The 14591-nt window shown below is 38.6% G+C and overlaps 2 protein-coding genes across 3 annotated transcripts in view; both read left to right on the forward strand.

The window, feature by feature from the left end:
* The first annotated feature begins 1700 nt into the window (after positions 1-1700).
* On the forward strand, positions 1701-10681 carry wu:fb59d01 (uncharacterized protein LOC322379 homolog). The gene is made up of 6 exons (XM_037547094.1): positions 1701-1859; positions 4607-4801; positions 5999-6163; positions 7651-7716; positions 7867-7945; positions 10173-10681. Exons 1-6 carry the CDS (start codon positions 1793-1795, stop codon positions 10228-10230), a joined length of 630 nt encoding a protein of 209 aa, XP_037402991.1. The 5' UTR covers positions 1701-1792; the 3' UTR covers positions 10231-10681.
* A 2631-nt stretch (positions 10682-13312) lies between these two features.
* LOC108441067 (myosin-IIIb) overlaps positions 13313-14591 on the forward strand; it is a 59052-nt gene continuing 57773 nt past the window's right edge. For both annotated transcript variants that reach the window (XM_017720358.2, XM_017720359.2), the window contains exons 1-2: positions 13313-13550; positions 14146-14211. In XM_017720358.2, coding sequence (XP_017575847.1) covers positions 13449-13550; positions 14146-14211 — 168 coding nt within the window. In that variant the 5' untranslated portion in view covers positions 13313-13448. The remainder of the gene's footprint in view (positions 13551-14145; positions 14212-14591) is intronic.

Genomic DNA, 14591 nt, shown 5'->3' on the forward strand with positions numbered 1-14591 from the left:
TATACCGCTCAATCTTAACTTCTTAAGTACTCCATTACTGTAATATGATATAAAATATCTTTTGCAGTGGTTTCTTGGCCATGTCTTGGACTAATTTACTAATCCATTAAAAATCCTAGTTAGTCTAATCTTAAAATTAATCTGGAGCTGGGAAATCAGCCAAAAATAGCCAGTTTAATTTGCTTTGGCCTAATGCTACTGTAGTGTCTGGTCCTTAAAGTGTCTGACTGTTGAATAGGCTACCTGATGTCTGAGACATTGTTTAAAAATGGTTTTGAGATCAAATTTTGGTACAAAATCTATGTTAAAAACACATTGATGGCAGGATTAACCACTGTTTTACCATCATCAACATTACATATAAAAACATGCCTGTAGGTTCACTAATTGTTTTGTATTTTGACTGAGTGTAATGTATTTTAATCCATTCATGGTGGAGGGATACAAATACACAGGGCAAAATAGTCCATGACTATAGATCTATGACTATTTTATCATCATCAACATTACATATAAAAACATCCCGTAGGTTCACTAATTGTTTTGTATTTTGACTGAGTGTAATGTATTTTAATCCATTCATGGTGGAGGGATACAAATACACAGGGCAAAATAGTCCATGACTATAGATCTATGACTATTTTATCATCATCAACATTACATATAAAAACATGCCCGTAGGTTCACTAATTGTTTTGTATTTTGACTGAGTGTAATGTATTTTAATCCATTCATGGTGGAGGGATACAAATACACAGGGCAAAATAGTCCACAAAAAAAACATATTTTTTTCAGATCTATGACTATTTTATCATCATCAACATTACATATAAAAACTCAGAAGGCACATATAGGTTCACTGATTGTTTTGGATAGTAAATAAAATGGCTGTATTTGTGTTGTAGTCATTGCGACCCCTGGTTCCTATCACCACCACTGTAATTAGAGTTGAGGAGTTTCTCTACAATTAATTGTGACAAACCACTGTGAGTAACTGTTTGCATCTCAATCATTGAATTAAGCAGACATTTTTAATTCTCCAGTAATTAGTATTGGTTTTCACATTGGTGACACTTGATCACTCAGCAAGATAGAAACTTGACCTTATTTGGCTTGAGATAATCAGTGGAGGGATGGTCGGGTTTTCCTAGACGTTAGGAATTGGTAGGTCAATGACGCTTCATCATTTTGATAAATAAGTTACAACATATGTGTCACAGTTTTAGTGTCAGTTTCTGTTGGGCAACTATGGGCGTGTCTCTCTGACTTTTATGGCTTCACTTACAGCACAGTTTAGAAGTGAGCTTAAGAAATGAGGCCTGTGTTCAACAGATCCAGACCAGTTTCGGTGTAACAAAGTATTTTGATGCTAGCAAAGGGTCAGTCCAAGTCAGTAAGCAATAATTTAAAAAAATGTTCTCATATATTTGCAAAATGAAGTGATAGTCAAATAGAACACTCACACAATAACGCACAAATACCCTACAAAACCAATCCTAACCTTTGAATCATGGCTGAAAAAGCAGAATCAGAGTTTGTGCTGTAAGTGATTAACCTGCAGTAGTCAAAGGATATTGCTGTGACACCCCCAGCATGGTCATTTTCTTGTTTTATGACTGAAACTGTACATTTGCTCTCAGTGAGAGAGCGTCACACACCCAGGCCATAAAACCCGCAGAGCTGATAAAAGAGTCTAAAGGACATCGCTCGGGCAGAGGTTCAGAAATCGAGGATATAATCATTCCTGCTGGTGCAAAGAAAGGAAAAAAGCAGCACGAACCAGGGCTACAAAATGAATTCTCAACCAACTTTCCGGTTTTTGTTGCTGGCGGTCGTGTGTGCCATTGCAGTGGCAGTAGGTGAGTTGTATCATTTGTATTGCTTTTGTGACTTCAGTGATTATGTTGGATTGTATGAGGTCGTGCGCATCACTAGAGCCTTAAATTGAATCCGAAACTGCATTTGAAACTTTTCTTACACTCAAATAATAACAAATGTAAGGCCAAGTACTGAAGGCCTTAACCTGAGTTAAAGGGACATTTAACCTCAGTGATATTGTTTGTTAGGGTTGTCTGTCCACTGTTAAATCGAAGAAAAAACACACTGAAAACTATATGCATGTTAAGAATAAGAAAGCTGGACTTTTATTTAGTTTTAATTCATCAGTCCTGTATTGCTGGTCATTCTAAATGGAGACCCCATTAGAATAAGCATGTTTTGCGAACGTCGGCCCACTTGGTGGGCTTGGTGACTTTGAAATGCTCCAGGAAGCTTAAATATAAATGGCAGAGAATTACAGCGAAAAGGTCTATAGGAGTTTTAGGAGAAATTTCCCTTTAATGTAGTGATCATTTGATAGAAAATTGGAATGGTAGGGATAAAATGAGGAAATGGTGAGGAATGAAAGCAAAATTCATCGCAAGGAAAAATTTCTAATTTTATTTCATGAGAAACGAAAGCAACTGTTCGTCGAGAGTTGAGTGTGCAGTGCCTTATTTCAGAAGAATTTCAGTCCTTAAATGTAAATATTTCAGTGCTTATTGTCTCCTTGATGGGTTTGCAGAGATCAGGCTGCTCCATTTCAACTCTGTAAATGATTACACAAACAAGAAAATCCCTAAAAGCAGATGTGATGTGACGCTGGACGAAGAACAGGAAAGCACATAAAAAAATCCTCTAAAACCAATTACAGCCATATGGAAAAAATATATGGACATGTACTTTTATATATTTGAAATACATTTTAAATACATTGCAATGCATGTGGAAATATATTCTAAAATGCATTTATTTTACAATGTAAGGGGAGATATTACACATAGAAATGTACTATAGAAAATAGCCAAAGTACTAGTCTAACACTTTACCGTTTGGATACCTTTTGAAATGAATTTGTAGTCCAGATATTATTGCCAAATGAACCTTTAACCTGATTAAAGCAAGTGTTATAGATATTGATACACTGTTAATGGTTTGATCCTGTTTATTTGAAATACATTTTGCGTGAGCTGTCTTACTGCATACGTACATGGCTAATGCAAAGTATAGTGCAAAGCACAGAGGTCAGTACAGTTCATTTATGTATATGTAATTATATCTGTAACCTCTGTTAAAACTACATACAGTTGAAAAATACAGCAAATACAAATGAATGCATTTTAAATATAGATTTAAGAAATACATTTTTGACCATTTTCATATATTGCAAAAGTAGATTTGATAAAAATATTTGGAATATATATTTTTTTCCATATGGGTCAAAATTCTTTCCACCGCTGACTTTTACGCTACTGACTTAAGTCGCCAGTGAGTTATTCTACACCACTGACTTATGTGACCATTGACTTGTTCGACATCATTTATTTATTTTACACCAATTAGTTCTAAACCACTGGCATAATAAATCAATATTGATTTATTCTATACTACTGACTCATTTTATACAACTGACTATTCCTCTGACCTTTTCTGTACAAGTCACTTCAGTCACCATTGATTTTTTCCATACCAGTGACATATTCTATACTGTCTCATTCTATACCCCTGACGCAAGTCACCATTGACTTATTCCATACCATTGACATGTTCTGCACCACTGACTTTTGTCATCATTGATTTATTCTAAACCACTGACTTATTCTCATTCTTCTAACAGCTATGATTGATTTTAAAATCTTTTTCATCTTTAAAATTTCTTAACGACCAGTCTACTTGCCTGTGTGTTTAACTATATGCATTCCTAAATGCGACCTTAGATCTGTTGATGTTCCCCTCCTCCAGGTCCCTTGAGTTTCATATAAAAACCTCTTACTATTTTTTATGTTTTTAACTGGTTTAAAAAATGTAAGTTACTGTTTTTGATTTCTTTGATATATTTTTATTTATTTATTTATAAAATGTTCCTTTTTATTTTTCTATTCTATTCGATCATATTCTATTTTTCTTTCTCTGACATATTTTACTTGTGTATTTGTGATTTGACATGTTTTTTCTTATTGAGGTATGTGACTTTTGATTTAAATTACTCTCATTTTCTTTGAGTATTCAGTTGCTACATGCATTTCTTAGCAGTTAAGTGATGAGATAATCCACCTGCATTTGGACGGGGAAAGTCTAAGGAAAAAGTAGTTTCCATAATTGGAAAAAGGTTGACCCCTTAAAATCCCAGGCTTATTACATACAAAGGCTTATTATTCAGGAACTACAGGAACTTCAGTGCAAACTGTCTAAGCTAATCTTAGATTATAGAGGTGTGTAATACAACTTTGGGCCTGCTCGTGGACCCTGGCCATTTAAGGGGTTCAAAGACAATGCAACCAACATCTAAGACTGAACCTTGTAGGTGTGAAAAAATATCCTTGCACATTTCTTTAAAAAAAACTGATATCAAGTCTTCTGCTTCTGTGTAATTTTCTGTCTAATGCATTTTCTGACACTGAAAAATTAATCATTTGTACTTAATGGCTGTTTTATAATTAAATTTAAATTTAAATACATGAAGAGTGTCTTTGACTTCTGCACATAATGTTTATTATGGTTATATCATCATTATTATTCTACGTAAGCAGTTGATAAAATATGACTGCATTATTTCACTATTCCATAGATCCAAAATGCAGCTTAGCCCCGGAGAGAGAAACGGGAGAGGACAGAACAGTGAAATTTTACTACGACGACCAACTAAGATTTTGCGCCCCCTTCTTCAACAAAGGAAACTGTAACGGAGGCAACTGCTTCAATTCTGACAGAGACTGCATGGCGTCATGTTCAGCGGAGTACCAGGATTTGTACCCAGAAGGAGGTAAAACCTGGCATGCTTTAAGGATACAGTGAATGGCTGCGGTTCCAGATAATCTTGGGGGACAGGGGGGCAAACAGATGTTGATACTTTGCATGTACATCAACCATCCTCTTTATGGGTTCCACCTTCTTTATACACAATTAGAAAAGATGGTTCCTCAAGGGTCCTGGAGTAAAGGCAGTGGTTCTATGTAGAACTATGAGTTCCTAAATGTGTGTTTGTATGGGGAAATGGTTCTTCAGATTGATGGAGAAAGTATTACATATGGTTCTATCTAGAACCTTTTTATAAATGGTTCGATATAGCCCCAAAAAGGGTTCTGCTATTGTTACAATATGACAGCAGAAGAACCCATTTTGGTGCTACATAAAACCCTTTACAAAAAGGTTCCATGTAGATCCCTATATAACACATTTTCCAACAATCTGAAGAACCATTACACTAACAACCATTGAAGAATACAAATGGTTCTTTGAGTGTTCATAGTTCTACCATTGTGTAACATTAGAAGAACCCCATTTGGTGCTATATAGAACGGTTTTCAGAAGGATTCAATGCAGAACCATATACAAAACATTCTCCATTAGTCCGAAGACCCAGTTCACCATGTAAAGTACCACTTAATAATGCAAATGGCTCATTTACTGCTCATGGTTCTATATAGAACCACTGTCTTTACTAAAGAGCCCTTGAAGAACCATCTTTTTTAAATGTGTCAGTCCACTATATAGGGGTATAGTTACAGACCGTAGCCCCTCTGTCATCATGCACAGTTTGTCAGTGACCCTGTTCAGTTTCTGACCTCAGGGCTGGTGTTGACCAGACGTTGGCAGGGTAGTTGAGAGTGGTCGACCCAAAAATGGCTCTGTGGCTCTGTGGTCAGAAACTGGCCATTAATAAAGGGATAGAATGTGGCTGTAGTAAATTAGGATCTAGTCTAATTATACACCAGTAAAGTCTGTCTACAATTTGGAGATGGAGCTGCTGGGTAGAAGGAGAAGGTTGGTGTGAAAGTAGAGGAGGCAGTGGATAGGGCAAGATGGAGGCAGATGATCCGCTGTGGCGACCCCTAAAGGGAGCAGCCAAAAGAAGAAGAAGAAGAAGAAAGTCTGTCTACAATTTGCGAGTTTCTGATAAAGTGACCAGTGGGTTAATGTTTCCTGGCCTCTCTGAAGGTGTTCTCCACTCATCTTTCAGGTGCAGTGTGCGCTTTAAAGATGGATCCAGGCAACTGCTACGCCACCATTGCCATGTATTACTACGACAGCGAAGAGAAAATCTGCCGCATGTTCCTTTACAGAGGCTGCCATGGGAATGGAAATCGCTTTGCATCCAGAGAGGAATGTCAGCAGATATGTGAAGGTCAGTGCTCTTTCTTCTTTATGTCCATTATCTGTCCTCCTCTTCTCTCTTATTCTCTTCACTTCTTTCCTCTTTTCTCTTCTCCTCCCTTATGTATCTTTATCCTCTTTTCTGTTTTCTTCTCTTCTCGTTTTTTCTTTTCTCATCTTTTCTCTTCTCTTGCCTTTCCATCTTCATTCCCTTTATTCCCTCTTATTCTCTTCACTTATCTCCTTTCTCTTATTCCCTTCTCCACCGTGCCATTATCTTTTCTCATTTCACTTCATCCCTTTCTTCTCCCTTCCCTTTTATCTTTTCACGTTTATTCTCTTTTGTCTTGCCTTTCTCTTCCCTTCTTTTCACTTGCCCTCTTTTTTCCTTTCTCGTCTGTTCTCTTCTTTTCCCTCCTTTTTTTTCTCTTCCTTTCTTCTCCATCTTTTCCTCTTTTTCTTTTCTGTTCCCTTCTCTTTTGCCTTCAATTCTCCACTGTTATGTTTTCTTTTCTCTTCTATTCCTTTCTCTTCTCTCCTTATCCATTCTTTCTCCTCATCTTTTTTCCCTCTTCCCTTCTATTTTCTTCCTTTTTCTACTCTCTTAACTTTGCTTGCTTCTTTTCTGTTTTCTTCCCTTTCCTTATCTTTCCTTCTCTTCCTTTCTCTTGTCTTGTCTTCTCTTATTTGTCCTCTTCTCTCCTCATCTCATCTCTTCTCTCCTTGTATTTTATCTCTTCTTCTCTTCTTGCATATTCTCTCCTCGTGTCTTTACTTCTCATTTCTTCTCTCCTCTTCTCTTCTGTCTTTGTCTCTTCTCTCTTCGTCTCTTCTCTTCCTGTCTCCTCCCTTCTCTTCTCTCCTTCTCTTTTCTTCCTCCTTTATACATGTACTCACGTGTTGCTCTCTCTTCTTCTTCCTGCTTCTGAGCCATCTTTTCATCAGTCTCTCGCCCCATTATCATATTATGACTTTGTGTAAACCACACAAAGCGCTGAAGTCATTATAACCATCCAGTGTTTTAGACGCCACTGATTAAACCCGGCCTAGTTCATATAAGTTAAACATTAAACACAATGCCATAAAGATAGAGGCACTTCTCCTTTGAGAAGCATCACATTTATGCACAAATGCAGCCATTTAGGAACAGCAACACTGTCTGTATGCTTCTTTTTATGTGGAATGAGATAAATGGAATAGTTGTATTTCAGCTGGGCTGTAATTGCGCAGACACTTTGTGGGCGTAGTTAGAGTCTGAACCACCAGCTTGAGTAAAAGCTTTGCATGAATAAGACCAAAAGACTTCACAGTAAACCTTAATGGCAATATCATCTGAGTTGGAATATTTTATGTATTTACTGGATCTTAAGTGAGTTTTTCAGAGACCACATTCAGATGCACCGATTGTAGATGAATATATGTGGGTTGCATTTTTGAATTGTGGCTCATTCCTTTGTTGTCCACTAGAGGTCAGCACAATCCCACTGCAACAAACTCATTCCCTGCTCTATTTTACAGCGAAGTCTGGTCGATCAGTGCTAGCAGGGGACTCTCCCAACCCTGACCAGCAAACAGTTGATGCAGGTAAGTGGTCAGTGAAGTTCAGATGGGTCATTCCTACTAATAAATTTAATATATATTTTGTATGTGTATCTTTTTTGTTCACCTTGTCATTGTGTTCCTCTTCGTCTAAATCACCTAAATCATGACATGTGGGTGTTTGTTTTGTGACAGGTTTGATTGTTGGCATTCTGGGTGGGATTATATTTGCAGTGGCGGCAATTTCTGCTATTGTTCTACTTGTTAAGCAAAGGTAAGAACCATCGTAGACAAAGACCTTTACAGTACTGCATAAAATGAACACAGGAAGATGTCCAGTGTTGAATGAAAAGTATAATGGTCATTTAAGTCCAGCTAGATGTGACTGACCAGTGTTGGAGTGAATTTAAGACAAACAAAGGCAAGATGTACGTATAAATACATAAATACAAAAACACATTTTTTCAAGTCATTTTGGGCCATTTCTTTTGGTCCATTCATCATGAATTTTACATCGAATGTAAAGGGCAATAGGCAAATTATGTGACTAACTGAAAAACAAAAACAACAAAAATGGAGATACAAGGTTTTGTTCCAACAGCAGTTCTCTCTCTCTCTCTCTCTCTATATATATATATATATATATATATATATATATATACCCTTCCTGGATTGGGGCCTTGTCGTGGCAGAAGGGCTTGTGTGGTCTAGAGATCTTCAGAGCTAAGTCATTGGGAGCAATATGCTCCTGGTAGGGTCTCCCAAGGTGAAAAGGTCTGGAGTGAAGACCCAGACTAACGCGATCCAAACTACTCCATGCAAATCGGGCACAAAAAAAGCGTGTACCCTGCCTGGGAAAGGGTCATCGGGATCTACCCCTGGAGCCAGGCCTGGGGGTAGTGTTCCACGGCGAGCGCCTGGTGGCCGGGCAGCCCACGTAACCCGGCCGGGCTCAGCCCGAAGCGGCAACGTGGCGAGGCCCACCACCCGCAAGGTCCAGCATGGGGGAGTGATGCAGTGCCGTTTTGGCAGTGGGAGATTGTGGAGAAGGCTTGGAGAAGGCTTATGACCATGTTCCTTGAGATATCTTGTGGGAGGTCCTTTGGGAGTATGGGGTGCCGGGCCTACTACTCCGGGCCATCCAATCTCTGTACTCCCGGAGTGAGAGCTGTGTCCGTAGACTCAGCATTAAGTCAGACTCTTTCAGTGTTAGCATTGGACTCTGCCAGAGTTGTGCCCTGTCTCCACTCTTGTTCATGATATTCATGGACAGAGTGTCAGGGCATAGCTGGGGTCAGGAGGGCATTATGTGTGGAGGCCGGAGGGTGGCATCTCTGCTATTTGCAGATGATGTTGTTCTTTTAGCGGAATCACATGTATGCCTCCAGCGCTCCCTGGAGCAGTTTGCAGCTGAGTGTGAAGCTGTTGGTATGCGGATCAGCACCTCCAAGTCTGAGTCCATGGTCTTGGCCCGGAAAAGGATGGCATGCCCACTCCAGGTAAGGGGAAAGGACCTGCCCCAGGTGGAGGAGTTTAAGTATCTTGGGGTCTTGTTCACGAGTGACAGGAAGAGGGATAATGAGATCGGCCACAGGCTGGGACAGGCGGCAGCAGTAATGTGGTCACTGTACTGGACTGTAGTGGTGAAGAGGGAGTTGAGCCAAAAGGCGAAGCTCTCTGTTTACTGGTCAATCTACATCCCAACCCTCACCTATGGTCATAACCTGTGGGTAATGACCCGAAAGAACGAGAATGCAAATACAAGCGGCGGAAATGAGCTTTCTTTGTCGGGTAGCGGGCTACACGCTATGTGATAGAGTGAGGATCTCGGCCATCCGGGAGGAGCTCAGAGTAGAGCCGCTACTCCTCCGCATTCAGAGGAGCCAGCTGAGGTGTTTCGGGCATCTGATCCGGATGCCCCCTGTTCCAGGCACGGCCTACCGGGACAAGACCCTGGGGTCGCCCTAGGACCCGCTGGAGGGATTATGTCTCCAAGTTGGCCTGGGGGTGGCTTGGGGTCCCCAGGAACGAGCTGGAGGAAGTTGCGGGGGACAGTGTCATCTGGGATTCTCTGCTCTCCCAACTGCTACCGCGACCCTATCTGGACTGACGCCGATGAGATATACACATATATATATATATATATATATATATATATATATATATATATATATATATATATATATGTGTGTGTGTGTGTGTGTGTGTGTGTGTGTGTGTGTGTGTGTGTATATATATATATATATATATATATATATATATATATATATATATATATTTACATATATGCTTTTGCATTTATTGACATGTAAATAAAGACAATTTAATATAATATGCTATAATTTATTCTTTTTTAACATTTTTATTCTTTCTGCCAATCCTGATATGATTCCGGTGTCATTGTTTATTCCCACCTGCAATGCCATACTGCATAACAGTAGTTATTGGAATAGAATTGAGTGAACAAGGTAAAATATTGTGTTGTTTCTTTTTATCAACAGGAAGGCAAAACGTCATGAGATGAAAAAAGTGTCGACAAATGATGTCGAGATGAGCTAGACGAGACTACAACTTGAACTGCTCGCTCTGCTTTTTTGTATGACAGCTTAATTTTATTTGATCTCTGAATAGCAATAACCTGAATGGCCTCCAATACTCCATGGCTAAGAAGCATCTCGGTCTTAAGAATATCTTAAGCACTGTATATCTGTTAGACGATTATTATATGCCACATGTTTGTTTGTCTTAGTGATGTAAAATCTAAGAATGTAAAACTGCTTTATAAACGTTTTTGGCTAAATAATCACATAAAACAAAGGCCAGCTTTGTCTTTTTAGACCAACTGTAGATATTATCAGCAAATATAAGATCACAAACAGTCATTAATTTACAGTAGCCTGTAAATATTACCGTGTGGCTGGTGTATTGTTTAATCATGGAATTTTATATGGTATAATATCTTTCATACTGTTTTTTGTCATTTGTTTGCTTTACCGAAAAGGCAAATAAAAGGTGTTTTTCAATTAAAACATCTAGTTCTTTAATATGTCACCTTGCATTTACTTACTAACTCCTGTATTTCCCTGTGAACTACAAATCTCACTTCCCAAGGCATTGGAACAACATGTGAAATGCAGAAAAAGATAAAAAGCAGGGATTAGTAAATGCTCTTTGACCTGCATTTACACAAAAACAATATAAAGACAAGATAACGAATTATTAACCTTATCAATGTTGTTTTTTATAATAAATATATGCTCATTCTGAAATTGATGCCTATATCCCACTCCAAAAAAAGTAATGCAATCATGCTTGAGTGTAAAAGGAGAATCCAGGAAAAGGTGAGATGGGTCAAGGCACTCCATTATGCCAAGAAATGCGGCAGGAAAAGCCAAATAATTTAAGAGTATCATAAGTGCAAGGCTGAAAACTAGTACTGTATGCCTGTGACCTTCAATCCCTCAGACAGCACTGCGATACAAAAACAGAAAGCTTCTGTGATGGACATCACCACATGGGTTCAGGAATACTTTCAGAAAAACTGTCAAGAAAAAACATTCATCACTGTATCTATAAACATAAGTTATGGCTGTACAAAGCACAGCAGAACCTATTACTCAACAATATCCAGAAACATCGCTGAGTTTTTGGGGCTCAAGCTCATCTCAAATGGACTGAAACAGGTCGTCTGACAAGTCAACCTTTTAAATTGTTTTTGGAAATATGTATTTTGTGGTCACTTTGCCAGAGGAATGGGACCATCCACATTGTTACCAGTATAAAGTTCAAAAGCCAGGGTCTGTCATATGAGGTGTTTTAGTGCCTATGATATGGGTAACTTGCCCATCTGTGAAGGCACCATTAATGGTAAAAGATATGTACACAATTTGGAGCAAGATATTTTGCTTTCTGGATGATATCTTTTTCAGGGATGTCCATGCTTCTTTCAACATGACAACACTAAGCCACATTCTCCATGTGTTACAGCATGGCTACATAATAAGAGGGCAGATGGGGGAGGCAGTACAGACTCACTGAAAACATATGGTGCATTATGAAGCACAAAATATGATATGACAATAAAGGCCTCTTACAGCTGTGCAGCTAAAGACATGCACAATGGAATAAAATCTGTTTTCAAAGATGTTTTCAGTTGTGTCTTCAGTCCCTAAACGATTACTCCATGATGTTAAAAGGAACGTTGATCCAGGTGATGCTGCTGTCCCAATCTGTTGGAATATGTTGCAGGTATAAAAGGCGCAGTGTGTAATTCAGTTGCATTTTTAGTCACATTGCAGCCAACTGTCTACCTCTCCCTTGCACCTCCCTGTCCAAGCATGTAGTAGAACCTATGGTAGCCATCATGTTTTCACTCCTTTGATGAGGATTTGCCCTTACTTGCTTTTTCTTGACCTAAATAATTAGACTGACCCTCCATTTGTCAGAATTTGGATTCTCAAACTTCTCACAACACAAAATGGTTAGCCAGCACTGGCAACAACCATTGACTCTTCTTCTTTCTATATCTTTCAGGCACCAGATTCAAGCTTACTTGAATCTTACTTTTAGTTAAGGTAAAATGTGAAAGACACTCTCTAGCTAGTGCTCGGTTTGTCCATTCTGGGCCACTGTATGGCGGCCTCTGTTGAAAGAGGACCAGGTTCTTAGGTGGACATGAAGGGCTCATTCAAAGCTAACGATAACACAATGATTCATAGTTCCAGGTGATTATACACTAATAAATATGTGGTTCTGTATACTATATTCAATTTCTGATAATAAACCTCCCTTAATTTTACACATTGTTCCTTTAATTTTGAAATTAAAGTATTTTACACACTGTCCCAACGTTTTTGGAATTGAGATTTGTTTATGACCCTTGCAGATCAATGACAAATCTGCACATTGAAGTACTAAAGGCCTTTCAAAACCAGTGAACAAATGTCAACGTGGAATACTGAAATAAGGTCACTACTTACAGACAAATTACAGCATGGGCAGGCAAAATGCCCGATGTTTACTCTATATAAAGCAGAACAAACTAGAACTATAGTAACTCAGGCCTGTGAATACCCAAAGGAGTCCACTTTCCACTAGTAGGCTAAGCTAAATTTTAAAAAAGCTAATGCAGTGAGCTTTTCTTTGTCAAGTTTTTGAAAAGGTTTGCCATCTTAGAGGCCATTACTCGTCTTGATAAAGGGAGTAAATCGGCAAATTCGTCGAACTGAGTAAAATGTTCACAAGAAGCCACTGGGTAGGCAAGAGTTAACAGTGCTAAGTTGCTACTAAGAGATATTGCTATTTGAGATTTCCCTCAGCGCACAGCTTGGTTAAGAACCTGAACGCGTTGTTTTCCCTACACCCGTATTGCGGAACATCCCGCCTCCCGCGCATATACAACTCACGTTTCTTCTGCTAGCCAATCATAGCGCCATATTTAAATAAGCCCCTGCGTCTGTGAATTAGAGCCATGCTGAGGTTCCGCCGTGAATAAGAAACTTCTAGCCAATCCTTGGGCAGCATGCAAATCATCGTCTAATGTTTATGAAATAATAGCCTATCCCAAAGCTGGAGGCGGGGCTTGTCATAATATGGGTGGGTTAAAAACACACAACTCGGCTTATCAGAGACAGCAGAGAGCACCTAAACTGTCTCAGCGGTGAAGGAGGAAGGAGTGAGTCGACGACTTGGAGAATTAAAGAGATGTTTTAAGTAATGAGGAGCGCTGAAACAAGGCAGTCACCTTTCACTGAACTGAAATAAGTTCTAGACAAACCATGGAGGAACATTTGCAAGAGGATTTAGCGAGTCTGTCAGATTTGGACGAGAAAAGTTTGCTCGAGTCCCTGACCGGCCGTTTCAGCCACAACCACATTTACGTGAGTAACTTAACTTGCACGTATGAGTTGTTCTTGAGGTAGACAGAGTCTAGCACTGCAGTCTAGAACCATCTTAACTTTGACTTAGATAACCACACCTTTACTGGACTGTTTTTAACTTTACTTACGAACACTTAGGTTCAAAATGGTAGCATATGGGCAACGGTTTTGCTGTACACTCTTAAAAAATATGGTTCTATAGTTGTATATAGAACCATTTCATGCTTAAATGGTCCTCAGGCTGATGGAGAATGTGTTTTATGGTTCTATATAGAATCATTTTGAAAGTGATTCTGTATAACACCAAGAAGGGTTCTTTTACTATTACAAGCTTGGCAGTGTAACAAAACAGAACCCTTCTTGGTTCTACACATATGCAACAGGAAAAGAATCATTTAAGCATGAAATGCTTCTATATAGAATTCATGGTTCTAAATAGAATCATTTCCCATACTAAAGAACCTTTGAAGAATCCTCTTTTTTATGAGTGTAGTTGACACTAGAACACACACACAAACATTAATATGTTTCTGAGGCAGAACCGAGACAGACAGAATGTTCTGGTAAGCTTTAACATCTTTTTTCTGTTGTACAGACATATATTGGGGACATCTTGGTTGCAGTGAACCCATTTAAACAGCTTCCACTGTATGAAAAGGAGGTGAGACCGTGATATCCGTTTGTATTAATTCAGTCAGATGTTATCTAGAATGACACACACACACACACACACACACACATCCATCCATCCATCTATATATATATGTGTGTGTGTATGATGTATGTATGTGTGTGTATATATATATATATATATATATATATATATATATATATATATATATATATATACATGTATGTATGTGTGTGTATATATGTATATACATACACACACACACACACATTTTTGCCATTTTTCAGTTTTTGATATAATTTGAAAGTGTCTGTTACTCTTTACATTGTAAAATTGTCAATTTTATGATGAATGGCCTAAAAGAAATTACCCAAAATGACATGAAAAAATTCTGGTTCCATTGACTTACA

Source organism: Pygocentrus nattereri, chromosome 18 (genome assembly GCF_015220715.1).
Source record: "Pygocentrus nattereri isolate fPygNat1 chromosome 18, fPygNat1.pri, whole genome shotgun sequence".
Taxonomy (NCBI): Eukaryota; Metazoa; Chordata; class Actinopteri; order Characiformes; family Serrasalmidae; genus Pygocentrus; species Pygocentrus nattereri.